The following is a 14136-nucleotide window of genomic DNA, read 5'->3' as shown; positions in this document are numbered from 1 at the left end:
GAAGATGTTGACGTCATTTATATGCGCCTTTACTCGGAAAGCTTTTTGTTTTGTTGATGTTCGCTTTCTGTGGTGTTTTTGGCATTATGCAGGAGTTTGGCTACATTTAGGATTAATGCATTTATAACCTATTTTCTACGATAGTGTTCCGTACGTAGCCGATTCTGATAAGAATCGTCTATTTTTATTACTCCCAGTGTGTGAAATTGATCCTGATGGCGAATGACCGACTGCGAGCTTTGGAAGAGGTTGAGAATCAAATTGCAACGATTCTGCAGTGCGCCGGTTCGTCTACCTCTGCATGCAACAACAACAGTTCAAATACATTGTAATAACAAACGCATACCTAGCTAGTTAGATATACAATGCATTCCCGAAAGTATTCAGACCCCTTGACTTTTTCCACATTTTGTTACGTTTACAACCTTATTCTGAAATTGATACTAAAAATGTAGACATTTTAGCAAATATATTAAACATAAAAAAACTGAAATACCACATTTACATAAGTATTCAGACCCTTTACCCAGTACTCTGTTGAAGCACCTTTGGAAACTATTAGAGCCTCGAGTCTTCTTGGGTATGACACTACAAGCTTGACTCAACTGTATTTGGGCAGTTTCTCCCATTATTCTCTGCAGATCCTCTCAAGCTCTGTCAGGTTGGATGGGGAGTGTCGCTGCTCAGCTATTTTCAGGTCTCTCCAGAAACGTTCGATCGGGTTCAAGTCCGGGCTCTGGCTGGGCCACTCAAGGACATTCAGAGACTCGTCCCGAATCCACTCCTGCGTTGTCTTGGCTGTGTGCTGAGGGTCATTGTCCTGTTGAATGGTGAATCTTCACCCCAGTCTGAGGTCCTGAGTGCTCTGGGGCAGGTTTTCATCAAGGATCTCTCTGTACTTTGCTCTGCTCATCTTTCCCTCGATCCTGACTAGTCTCCCAGTCCCTGCCGCTGAAAAACATTGCCACAGCATGATGCTGCCTCGACCATGCTTCACAGTAGGGATGGTGCCAGGTTTCCTCCAGGTGTGACGCTTGGCATTCAGGCCAAAGAGTTCAATCTTGGTTTCAATCCTTGCAGAGAATCTTGTTTCTCATGGTCTGAGAGTCCTTTAGGTGCCTTTTGGCAAACTCCAAGCGAGCTGTCATGTGCCTTTTACTGAGGAGTGGCTTCTTTCTGGCCACTCTACCATAAAGGCCTGATTGGTGGAGTGCTGCAGAGATGGTGTCCTTCTGGAACTATGTCAGAGTGACCATTGGGTTCTTGGTCACCTCCCTTACCAAGACCTTTCATTCCCCAGATTGCTCAGTTTGGCTTGGCGGCCAGCTCTAGGAAGAGTCTTGGTGGTTCCAAACTTCTTCCATTTAAAAAGTGTTCTTGGGGACTTTCAATGCTGCATCATTTTTTGGGGACCCTTACCCAGATCTGTGTCGACACAATTCTGTCTCGGAGCTCTACGGACAATTCCTTCAACCTCATGGCTCGGTTTTTGCTTTGACATGCACTGTCAACTGTGCCTTTCCAAATCATGTCCAACAATTTATTTTACCACAGGTGTACTCCAAGTTGTAAAAACATCAAGGATGATCAATGGAAACAGCATGCACCTGAGCTCAATTTAGAGTCTCATAACAAAGGGTCTGAATGCTTATGTACATAAAGTACATAAGCATTCATAAGCATTTGTTTATTTTTAATACATTTGCAAAAATGTCTAAACTTGTTTTTGCCTTTGTCATTATGGGGGTATTGTGTGTAGATTGATGAGAAATGTATTTAATCCATTTTAGAATAAGGCTGAACATTACAAAATGTGGAAAAGGGAAAGGTGTCTGAATATTTTTCGAATGCACCGTACATTAGCTCTGATCCAGGGCGTTAGTGCGGCTTGCTAGCGCTGGGCCTTCACCCTGGACCAGAGCTAACAGTAGTACCTGTGTCATTACATAGCTAGCTAACTGTACCTAGCCACACATTTATAGTACTAGAAAAGAGCTCTTAGAAGGAATGGGCATTCATTGTCACTCTATTTGCTCAATGTCTGTAGTTGTTTAAGACAAGCCATGACAGTTTCTGTGAGTAAATACATCAACTGTAGGCCTAATTCTGTTTTCTGTGTTTATCTTCTCTAGGCAACGTTGTGTTGGAGCTGTCTAAAGACAAGCACAATGCCAGTTTCCTGGACAGACAGCTCAGCCAGTTTACTGGATCCGTCAACAGAGTGGAGACTGAGCTCAGCTCACAAATCAGATATCTCACACAGGTAACGCACGCAGACAGACACAGTTGTACGTTTACTGGGGCCGTCAGAGTGGAGACTGAGCTCAGCTCACACAGGTAAGAGGGGACACACAGAGATGCACAGACAGTCAGCCCAGTCAATTCACTAGCTCTGTCAGAGTAGACCGAGTTCAGGTCCCAGATCAGTACCTCACATAGGTAGGAGAAAGAAGACACACACGCATGCCCTCACACACAGTGTGCCATGCCGTGAATTGACACGTATACAGTACCAGTCAAACGTTGACACACCTACTCATTCCAGGGTTTTACTTTATTTGACTATTTTCCACATTGTAGAATAATGGTGAAGACATCAAAACTTGAAATAACACATGGAATCATGTAGTAACCAAAAAAGTGTTAAACAAATCAAAATATATTTTATATTCTTCAAAGTAGCCACCCTTTGCTTTGATGACAGCTTTGCACACTCTTGGTATTCTCTCAACCAGCTTCATTAGGTGGAATGAATTTCAGTTAACAGGTGTGCCTTGTTAAAAGTTCATTTGTGGAATTTCTTTCCTTCTTAATAATGCCTTTGAGCCAATCAGTTGTGTTGTGACAAGGTAGTGGTGGTATACAGAAGATAGCCCTATTTGGTAAAAGACCAAGTCCATATTATGGCAAGAACAGCTCAAATAAGCAAAGAGAAACGACTGTCCATCGTTACTTTAAGACATGAAAGTCAGTCAATCTCCGGAACATTTCAAGAACTTTGAAAGTTCCTTCAAGTGCAGTCGCCAAAACCATCAAGAGCTATGATGAAACTGGCTCTCATGAGGACCGCCACAGGAAAGGAAGACCCAGAGTTACCTCTGCTGCAGAGGATAAGTTCATTAGAGTTAACTACACGTCAGATTGCCACCCAAAAAATGCTTCACAGAGTTCAAGTAAAAGACACAACAGTTCAGAGGAGACTGCGTGAAAATCAGGCCTTTGTGGTCGAATTGCTGCAAAGAAACCACTACTAAAGGACACCAATGAGATGAAGAGACTTGCTTGGGCCAAGAAACACGAGCAATGGACATTCGACCGGTGGAAATCTGATGTCTATCTGAAATCTATTATTCTACAACATAGAAAATGGTCAAAATAAAGAAAAACCCTTGAATGAGTAGGTGTCCAAACTTTTGACTGGTACTGTACATGTAACTTGGTAGTGTTGATATACGTAGCTCTCGTGTAGTTGACCTTTTCTTTCTACATCAAAGTTATGCTTGTTTCACATTCACCTAGTAGTGTAGCCTTGTGCCAGCACTAACATTTCTCCCTTTCACCACACTGCCTTCTCTCTCCGTCCCCTGCAGGTTGCCACAGGCCAGCCCCACGAGGGCTCCACATACTCGGCCAGGAAAGACTGTCAAATGGCCTTGAACCGAGCAGAATACACCAGGGTCAAACTGGGAGAGCTGGGACGCACCTGCGAAGTCATGCTGGATCCACAACCCTGAGAGAACACACACGGTCGGTCGGCACTCGGGCAGAGCGCAGTAGGGGGATGTTTCCATCGCTCGCTGTCACCATGGTGTTTTAGGACCACCTGCCGAAGAGAGGTGGGGACTGAAATACTTCATTTTTGTTTTGTTTTTGTATGATATCAGTCATGTATCTGGCAATGTTCTGTAATAAAGTTAGTGTTTCATTCCATTATCCTGCTTGTGTCATGCATACACAGAACGTTCACACCCTTACAAATAGACCATTTTGTATGTTAAGTTTTTTATTTGACATTTTCTAAAATGCAGTACAAAATAAAGAAGCGACATATATTCTCCAATGTAATTTTTTTTATAATCTTACATTTTTTTCATTGTCATTTTGTTCCATTTTATTGAGTAAAATAACATTGCTTATACAGCATCTTGGTTTCCTTGATAACAATATACTTTGTCTTAATTTAATTAATTCACAGATAAAGTATCAGGTAGCATTTAAGTATAGTTCTCTATGAATCTAAATTTTTGTGGTAGCTTAAATTGTCCTTAAAATAAAATGTCTGACTCAATACACAAGCCTACAAATTGACATGATTGCGTGCGTTTCCATGGATAGATACCTCAACTAAGATTGAAGGGAACAAAAATAAAATATTTGTTTTTAAAAAGGGGAAGTTAAGTATTTTACTGAATATTTTCGATGGTTCCTCACCCTGAAAGTAGTCTATGGGCCAGGAAAAACTGTAATCCATGGTTGTAAAATACTGAACTTCGACTTTTAAGTTTTTCTACACTTCACTGGTTTATAAACATGAGGACAATCGCCATTCAGATTTACAAAAAAAAAAGAAAAAAGAAGCTGGTAACACTTCTACCTGAAGCGGTTTCTTATGAAGTCTTATGCCTTATTAAACATTCATAGCACATGTAAATATAATATAGTAACAAAACAAGAGGCCCCTAGCCTAGTATCAATATAACGGCCTTACTGCTTAATTACACAGTTTAATAAACCTCTATGGCCTCTACGGTGCTGTGAATGTTCATAAGGCCTTATAACGCTTCGTAAGATGCCACTTAAAGTACAGAGTTACCAAAAAGCTCATTGTAACGTTTACATGGTCCCTAAGAGTTTCTGGAGGTTCTAAAAGTTCTAATCACAAATATCACAACATTTTCCATATTGTTGCAGTGCATTGTTAGAATACCATGCCATGCGTTGATCCATTCATTACATGAACAGAGTATGAGCTTCATAACCTTCTTATGAACCTTTATAACCTTCATGTGAAACTTCAAAACCAATGTGTTGTGACTGACATCACACCCCTAGGAATATATTTACACAAAAGCAAAACATTAACTTGAATGCAGATTTCCTTTCTAGTAATTATATTTCTATAATTGTTACAACCTCAACCATCTGGGTTCGTTCAAATGTGTAAAAACCAACCAATGTACAAAATGTTTTGTTTAACGTGACCAATAACTCTTGTTAACCATGGACAGTTGTTGAATTAGGCAGCACGTTATGAAAAAAACACATTCTTGTCATTGAACCAAAATGGCTACAGTTACAATCTAATCCATTTAAACACACCTCTACCCTGATATTAAAATACATCTTATAAGAAGAGGTGGTCATTGTTGTTACATTGCATTTGCTGGCTTAGTAATTTGTAACTCTTGGTTTGCTGTCGTTGAAGCTTATCCTTCTGAAACTGTACACAAGGTGGATACTTTATCCTTTATGTTTATACGTTTTATAAATCTATAACCTGATCAAACACAGTGATTTCCAATCTGATAGGTGAGCCAAGTTGCAATCAATCGATCCTCCTCATCTACCTTTGTTCTGCACCTACACACCATGATAGACACACGTAATTGACTGCAATGTACTTCTCTGTACAATCCTATCGGGTGTCTACAATCTAGATACTACAGCAGTAGCCTATGGCTGAATCTCAAATCACCCCCTCGCCCCTCCATTTGCGCGTTCACGCTTTCCTCCACCATTTGCACAAGTGTCCCAAAGCTGAGGGAGTGAAAATGATCCAAGGGTGTAAAGGGATATTTAGACTCTCAGATAACAAGGCTGCAGGCTTCAGAGTGAAGTGCAATCCCAACATGCACGATATGTTTGGAGTTTGCGCAATTTCATACAAAATCGTGTAGAGGTGTGCCTAATTATATGTCACATGCATTTGTTTTTTTTGTCTGGTTTCAAGACTTGACACATGTAAAATATTAAATACCTCCCAAATTAAACTGTTACTGAGGTTTATATCTTGTAAAACGGCAGAGGGGATTTGTTCACTTGAATTTCATGCTTGTTTTATTAATTTCAGTGTGTCTCAACGTTGATGGGGTTATTGCTTATTCCATCGTCACCCTCTGAGTTTCGTCAGCAACACGCGACAACGGAGGGCCCTCAGAGCGAGTTGAGAGGGGCGAGGGGGTGGTTTGGGATTCACTGTATTTCTCCATGTCCTGTTCCAGAGGGGCCCCTGGTTATACCGGTTTCCTATACAAAACATATTTATTGACCTTAACGTGGACTTGTGAAACCAACATTCATTTGATGTAGAATTTTAAAAGTTCAGTTTACACAATTTTAACTGTGAAACCGGTTCGGAACTAAGACCAACATACTAAGAGGTCCTGGAGAACCTGGATTGGGGAGTCTGACTATCCTATAAACTGTGCTCTTATTGGACTGCAGTGTTCTATAGTGAACTCTTATTGGCTGTTGAGTTGCATTTACAGTAATAATATTTACAGCAGTTGAGAGAATACAGCAGGGAATTAGCATAAGGTTAGTTTATATCACTTATGACTTTTTAATAATGAAAAATAAAATGTCTTTAGAATAAAATAAAAATAATGGCAACATTTAAGTACACATATCTCTGGCGATTATTACAACAATAAAAATATAATTATTTTCCCGACATTATTTTCCCTACCTCCCATCCCCCCGTGCCTGGCTTTTCCCCTCTTTCCTCCCATCGCCCTTTCCACTCCTCCCAACATTGGTGATTCTGATGATTGAGGCCAATGTTGGATGCTGGTAAGTTTGAGAGATTGGTCAATGATAAATTTAGCCGATTTGAGGTAGAAGATGCACTTTAACCACAGATCTAGGATCAAATAACTCATCAATCCTAACCTTTACCATTACACGGTCAGATTGTTTTAATCAGTGTATCAGCGATTAGGGGAAAACTTCAACCTGCATCAAACTTTCTCTCCAGAATCGACAGTATATTCGAGAGACCTGCAGAACTGCTTATCACACACCAGGTGTGCCATTGAACACACATTTGTGACTAATCAAAAAAAATCTCCTTGGCTGATTTTGAATCAGTTTTTGCCAGGTTGATCATAACGAATAACACTACATGGACGGGACCGGGGGCTGATCCTAGCTCAGTACATCCTAGGCATGAGCCCTAATCTTATCGATGGTGGGGTTCAATCAAACTGCAACCAGGACATGCCATTTGACCTTTGTCAAATAATAAACTTTTGGCAAATCATAAATGTAAAATAATAGTTATTTATCGTGTTCATAGCAATCAATGCATGTCGTGTGTGTGTGTGTGTGTGTGTGTAGGATTTGATGCCGGAAGTCTCCTATGTAGTCCCTAACAGAAAAGGCCACACTGTCTGCACATACGATTCCGCGTATCTTCACGATGAGTGCACCACACTCGCACCCTCCGTGTAAGTGCACTGCACTTAAAAACACTCACTGTACTCTTAGTGCACTACACTCACAACCCTTCCTCGCTGTGAGTGCACTACACTTACACACTCCCTCCCTCAACTGTGACGATATGCAATCGTTCTACACTTGCCATAATGGATCGAGTGTTGAGTTATTCCAAATTGGGTAATGAGCTTGTGTTTAGGATAAGTGAAAAGCTGCAATGATCATAGTGACCCGTCATGTTGTGGTCAAATAAATAGGTGGGTAAACGCTGGTCACCAATCGCAGTGAGTAAAGTAAATGCTCCCTATACTTTCCAATGCATTTTCCCGCAAAAGGTGGAAGAGAAAAAAACAATCAGCGTAAATGGCGTTTAGGTGCGTTTACCCTCCACTCCACCACTGATAATAACGTAATAACAGTGTAATAACAGGTTATAACCATGTAATAACAATGCATTTGCATAAACTATTAAACTCGTGTTCCCTCTAAGTAGTTGTGCAGCAATGTAGTCCTGTACATTCAAGTTCCAGATTCCCCACATTTTCAAATAATTCCCAGATTTTCCAGAAATCCCGGTTGGAAGATCCCGGAATCAGAATGGAATAAGCAGGAAATTTGGAATCCTCCAACCGGGATTTAAGGTAAACCTGGGGATTTTGGATATGTTTTTTAATTACAAACATATATCTGTCTGTCTGACCGCTTGTGGGACCTATAGAACATATAAGATCAACCCTGAATCAACGAATGGGCCCAAAACATATAGAATGATTTCCTAAAACAGAGACAGTTGACTCGACACGCCCTTTAAATATCTCCATCTCTCTCATTATCTCTATTTCTCAAATAAAAGGAGTGACAAAACTAAGGAGATGAAATTAACAATGCCATCGCAAATGTAGGAGAAAGAAGATGGGCGAGCAATTTGAATATGAAGAGAACGGGGAGAGGCTTTTAAAAATATCTGAGTGCTCCTGCACCCCTTTTCTGGAGTTGGGCCTACTGTCTGGTGCTGAGGCTAGACCAGTGACTCGCCTAGCTCCTCTCCCCAGGTTTGGGTGCCTGGTCCTGGGGCAGGGAGAATTAGCAGAAGTGGTCATCCTCATCGTCCTTCATTCCTTTCAGTCGGAGACGGGCAAAGTCCTCGAACACAAAGTCATCATCCTGAGAGAAATTACTGAGAGAGAAGGAATGGAGGAAGAGATTAAAATTGTGTTCAACAACAAACAAGGTTCAATTGAAATCTGAGAAACACACTCTCTCTCTCTCTCTCTCGCTCTCTTACTTTGTCTCAAACTCTATAAGGTTAGTGTCCACTGGCGCATCAGTTTCTGGGACGGCTGTTGGAGAAAGTAATGACATGGCAAAACAGGTAACTATCACTGAAAAACACTTCTATTTCTAAAACGTCATTTTCTCTCGATCACACACACGGGTCTGTACCTGATTGAGGTCTGGAAATGTGTTGGTCTGAGGGTTTGGGGTGCATCAGGACAAAAGGTAGCTCCACCGACACGTCGCTATACAGAGGACATACACAGTCATGTTAAAGCAACGCCAGCCCACTGGGAACACCAAGTCATTTCAACAATGGACAATTGGGTAATATTTGGTCGAGACATTGTGAAGCTCTCCTAAGACCTGCGACAACCTGCGCATGCGACCTTGAACAAGCACGCTTTATACGATTGCATAAGAAGACATTTATAGTTACAGTAACTTCAAAATGTGGCCATGGATGTGTTACTCATTTTAATGTTGAACGTTACATTAGCTTGTAAGGTTATTTACTGTAATACAAAAGTAATACCGAATTCTGTTTGGTTGACCACCCAACCAAATATCAACATTTAAAGGATATGTATCTGCTGTTTGGAAAGTTCCATCTGAGCCACTGGCTTAATCCCATTCTTTAACTTCTATTTTTGGTTGAGATGGAGCCGTGAATCCAACATATGATTTGTTAACTTGTCGACAAGCTAATAGGCTATTTATTGTATTTCAAATGTGATGTTGAATTGTGTTTGGTTGTCGACACACTTAACGGAGATTTAGGGCAATTCTACTAACAAAGACTACGGAGACTCCGATTTTTCACTTTAAAATGTATGTCAAACAAAATCCAATGATTGCAAAGTTAAACAAACCATTCAACTCGATTCACAAGGACAACTTTTAACAGTTTCCACTGACAATTTTGCAAAAACACATTTACTTCAAACAGCGCAGATGCAAAGTTAAAATGGCCATTCGGAATGACTTCGATAGCAACACTGAATCTATTTACTTTATAAGTGGAGGTCTCTCAACAATCATTCTCACGATAGCACATTGGTAAGTCAGTGACAAATATCATAGCTAAGCAAGGCTGGGCTTGATTAAAACCCTGGATGGGAGACTAAAGGATAGCTGTAGATATAGAAATTCTCTAGTAGGAAGTACTGCCTAGCCTACTGTTTTTTTCCTGATAGGGGATATAACGTTGAAAATCTGTCGTTGTTTTAAAGGTACAAATTCAACATATTTTATGTTGTTCATGTTGAAATTTGCTTACCATGATTACACAATCCCGTGGTTGAAATTTCACCCTCAAACAACAGTTATCGTTGACAGCTTTTTTTCTCAAATCGAAACGTATTTGCCACGTTGACTCCATGTCACAATAGGTTGACAAAGGAAATCGAAAACAACGTTGATTCAACTAAATTTGCCCCCCCAAGTCCGGAGACCAATCAGATGTCAGGCAGAGGTGACCTAATACTCGTAAAACATTCCAGCTTAATCCAGGTGGAAATGTTTACTTTTTACAACCACTTCGCGAATCTATGTCAGACAGACCATTTAGTGGATGTGTATGAGCCCAGATGTAACGTACCCGCCACGGGACACCACTAGTTTGACCTTGACTCTGTAGGACACCAGGATCCCCAGAACTTCCTTATTGGACACATCTTTCACTCTGGAACACATCAAACAGACACACATCAATGAAACCCGACAGATAGACAGGAGGAAAACTGCATGCACATATATACACCCAGTTTATTAGGTGCCGTTCACGAAAAATGGATCGTGGCTTCCTATATGAATCAAATCCAATTGTATTGGTCACATACGCATGGTTAGCAGATGTTATTGCGAGTGTAGCGAAATGCTTGTGCTTCTAGTTCCGACAGTGCAGTAATATCGAGCAAGTAATCTCACAATTCCACAACAACTACCTAACACATACAAATCTAAGTAAAGGGATGGAATAAGAATATATACATATAAATATATGGATGAGCGATGACCAAGCGACATAGGTAAGATGAAAAAATAGATGGTATAAAATACAGTATATACAGTGCCTTGCGAAAGTATTCGGCCCCCTTGAACTTTGCGACCTTTTGCCACATTTCAGGCTTCAAACATAAAGATATAAAACTGTATTTTTTTGTGAAGAATCAACAACAAGTGGGACACAATCATGAAGTGGAACGACATTTATTGGATATTTCAAACTTCTTTAACAAATCAAAAACTGAAAAATTGGGCGTGCAAAATTATTCAGCCCCCTTAAGTTAATACTTTGTAGCGCCACCTTTTGCTGCGATTACAGCTGTAAGTCGCTTGGGGTATGTCTCTATCAGTTTTGCACATCGAGAGAAAAAATTTCCCATTCCTCCTTGCAAAACAGCTCGAGCTCAGTGAGGTTGGATGGAGAGCATTTGTGAACAGCAGTTTTCAGTTCTTTCCACAGATTCTCGATTGGATTCAGGTCTGGACTTTGACTTGGCCATTCTAACACCTGGATATGTTTATTTTTGAACCATTCCATTGTAGATTTTGCTTTATGTTTTGGATCATTGTCTTGTTGGAAGACAAATCTCCGTCCCAGTCTCAGGTCTTTTGCAGACTCCATCAGGTTTTCTTCCAGAATGGTCCTGTATTTGGCTCCATCCATCTTCCCATCAATTTTAACCATCTTCCCTGTCCCTGCTGAAGAAAAGCAGGCCCAAACCATGATGCTGCCACCACCATGTTTGACAGTGGGGATGGTGTGTTCAGGGTGATGAGCTGTGTTGCTTTTACGCCAAACATAACGTTTTGCATTGTTGCCAAAAAGTTCAATTTTGGTTTCATCTGACCAGAGCACCTTCTTCCACATGTTTGGTGTGTCCCCCAGGTGGCTTGTGGCAAACTTTAAACAACACTTTTTATGGATATCTTTAAGAAATGGCTTTCTTCTTTCCACTCTTCCATAAAGGCCAGATTTGTGCAATATACGACTGATTGTTGTCCTATGGACAGAGTCTCCCACCTCAGCTGTAGATCTCTGCAGTTCATCCAGAGTGATCATGGGCCTCTTGGCTGCATCTCTGATCAGTCTTCTCCTTGTATGAGCTGAAAGTTTAGAGGGACGGCCAGGTCTTGGTAGATTTGCAGTGGTCTGATACTCCTTCCATTTCAATATTATCGCTTGCACAGTGCTCCTTGGGATGTTTAAAGCTTGGGAAATCTTTTTGTATCCAAATCCGGCTTTAAACTTCTTCACAACAGTATCTCGGACCTGCCTGGTGTGTTCCTTGTTCTTCATGACGCTCTCTGCGCTTTTAACGGACCTCTGAGACTATCACAGTGCAGGTGCATTTATACGGAGACTTGATTACACACAGGTGGATTGTATTTATCATCATTAGTCGTTTAGGTCAACATTGGATCATTCAGAGATCCTCACTGAACTTCTGGAGAGAGTTTGCTGCACTGAAAGTAAAGGGGCTGAATAATTTTGCACGCCCAATTTTTCAGTTTTTGATTTGTTAAAAAAGTTTGAAATATCCAATAAATGTCGTTCCACTTCATGATTGTGTCCCACTTGTTGTTGATTCTTCACAAAAAAATACAGTTTTATATCTTTATGTTTGAAGCCTGAAATGTGGCAAAAGGTCGCAAAGTTCAAGGGGGCCGAATACTTTCGCAAGGCACTGTACATATGAGATGAGTAATGCAAGATATGTAAACATTATTAAAATGGCATTATTAAAGTGACTAGTGATCCATTTATTAAAGTCGCCAATGATTTCAAGTCTGTATGTAGGCAGCAGCCTCTCCGTGTTAGTGATGGCTGTTTAACAGTCCGATGGCCTTGAGATAGAAGCTGTTTTTCAGTCTCTCGGTCCCAGGTTTGATGCACCTGTACTGACCTCGCCTTCTTGATGGTAGTGGGGTGAACAGGCAGCTCGGGTGGTTGTTGTCCTTGATGATCTTTTTTGGCCTTCCTGTGACACTGTGTGCTGTAGGTGTCCTGGAGGGCAGGTAGTTTGCCTCCGGTGATGCATTGTGCAGACCAGACCGTACCACCCTCTGGAGAGCCTTGCGGTTGTGGGTGGTGCAGTTGCCGTACCAGGCGGTGATACCCGACAGGATGCTCTCAATTGTGCATCTGTAAGTTTTGAGGATTTTAGGTGACAAGACAAATTTCTTCAGCCTCGTGAGGTTTCCAAACTTTCCACCTTCTCCACTGTTGTCCCGTCGATGTGGATAGGGAGGTGCTCCCTTTGCTGTTTCTTGAAGTCCACAATCATCTCCTTTGTTTTGTGGACGTTGAGTGAATGGTTGTTTTCCTGATACCACGCTCCAAGTGTCCTCACCTCCTCCCTGTAGGCTGTCTCATCGTTGTTGGTAATCAAGCCCACTAGTGTTGTTCCGTCTGCAAACTTGATGATTGAGTTGGAGGAATGCATGGCCACGCAGTCGTGGGTGAACAGGGAGTACAGGAGAAGGTTGAGCACGCACCCTTGTGGGGCCCCAGTGTTGAGGATCAGCGAAGTGGAGATGTTGTTTCCTACTTTCACCACCTGGGGGCAGCCTGTCAGGAAGTCCCGGACCCAATTGCACAGGGCGGGAGTGAGACCCATGGCCTCAAGCTTTTAATGATGAGCTTGGAGGGTACTATGGTGTTGAATGCTGAGCTGTAGTCAATGAACAACATTCCTCTTGTCGAGATGGGATAGGGCAGTGTGCAGTGTGATGGTGATTGCATCGTCTGTGGACCTATTGGTTTCGGTATGCAAATTGAAGTGGGTTTAGGGTGGCAGGTAAGGTGGAGGTGATATGATCCTTGACTAGCCTCTCAAAGCACTTCATGATGACAGAAGTGAGTGCTGCGGGGCGATAGTCAGTTACCTTTGACTTCTTGGGTATAGGAACAATGGTGGCCATCTTGAAGCATGTGGGGACAGCAGACTGGGATAGGGAGCGATTGAATAGGTCCATAAACACCCCAACCAGCTGGTCTGCGCATGCTCTGAGGACACGTTTAAATGTCTTTCTCACGTCGGCCACGGAGCAGGAAAGGGAGGGCCTTGGTAGAGGGCCTCGTCCGTGGCACTGTATTATCCTCAAAGCGGGTAAAGAAGGTGTTTATTTGAATTGCAACTCCATTTTGTCTCTATACCGATATCTCGCTTGTTTGATTGCCTTGCGGAGGGAATAACTACACTGTTTGTAGTCGGCCATATTCCCCAGTCATCGTTCCATGGTTAAATGCGGTGGTTTGCGCTTTCAGTTTTGCACAAATGCCCCCATAAGCAGGCAGACAGGCATTGAGGCATTCAGTTACTCTTTGATTGAATTTTGGAATGGGAAAACAAGGGACCTAAACGACTTTGAGCAGGGTGTGATAATCGGTGGCAGGCACGCCGGATCCAGTAATAC

The 14136-nt window shown here is 41.7% G+C and overlaps 2 protein-coding genes across 2 annotated transcripts in view; one reads left to right on the top strand and one right to left on the bottom strand.

Annotated features, from left to right (window-relative positions):
- The first annotated feature begins 9 nt into the window (after positions 1-9).
- On the top strand, positions 10-3933 carry LOC115133312 (mediator of RNA polymerase II transcription subunit 11). Its single transcript, XM_029666418.2, has 3 exons — positions 10-285; positions 2133-2263; positions 3591-3933. Exons 1-3 carry the CDS (start codon positions 216-218, stop codon positions 3732-3734), a joined length of 345 nt encoding a protein of 114 aa, XP_029522278.1. The 5' UTR covers positions 10-215; the 3' UTR covers positions 3735-3933.
- A 49-nt stretch (positions 3934-3982) lies between these two features.
- Positions 3983-14136, bottom strand: part of arrb2b (arrestin, beta 2b) — a 69476-nt gene continuing 59322 nt past the window's right edge. Inside the window, exons 12-15 of the mRNA XM_065021810.1 lie at positions 10313-10396; positions 8881-8957; positions 8723-8777; positions 3983-8614 (exon numbers count right to left, since the gene is read on the bottom strand). Of these exons, the coding sequence (XP_064877882.1) occupies positions 8521-8614; positions 8723-8777; positions 8881-8957; positions 10313-10396 (310 nt within the window). The 3' untranslated portion in view covers positions 3983-8520. The remainder of the gene's footprint in view (positions 8615-8722; positions 8778-8880; positions 8958-10312; positions 10397-14136) is intronic.

The sequence above is a fragment of the Oncorhynchus nerka genome, linkage group LG8 (genome assembly GCF_034236695.1).
Source record: "Oncorhynchus nerka isolate Pitt River linkage group LG8, Oner_Uvic_2.0, whole genome shotgun sequence".
Classification (NCBI taxonomy): Eukaryota; Metazoa; Chordata; class Actinopteri; order Salmoniformes; family Salmonidae; genus Oncorhynchus; species Oncorhynchus nerka.
Note: the sequence above shows the minus strand (reverse complement) of the source record. Positions and strands in the feature narration are given on the sequence as shown.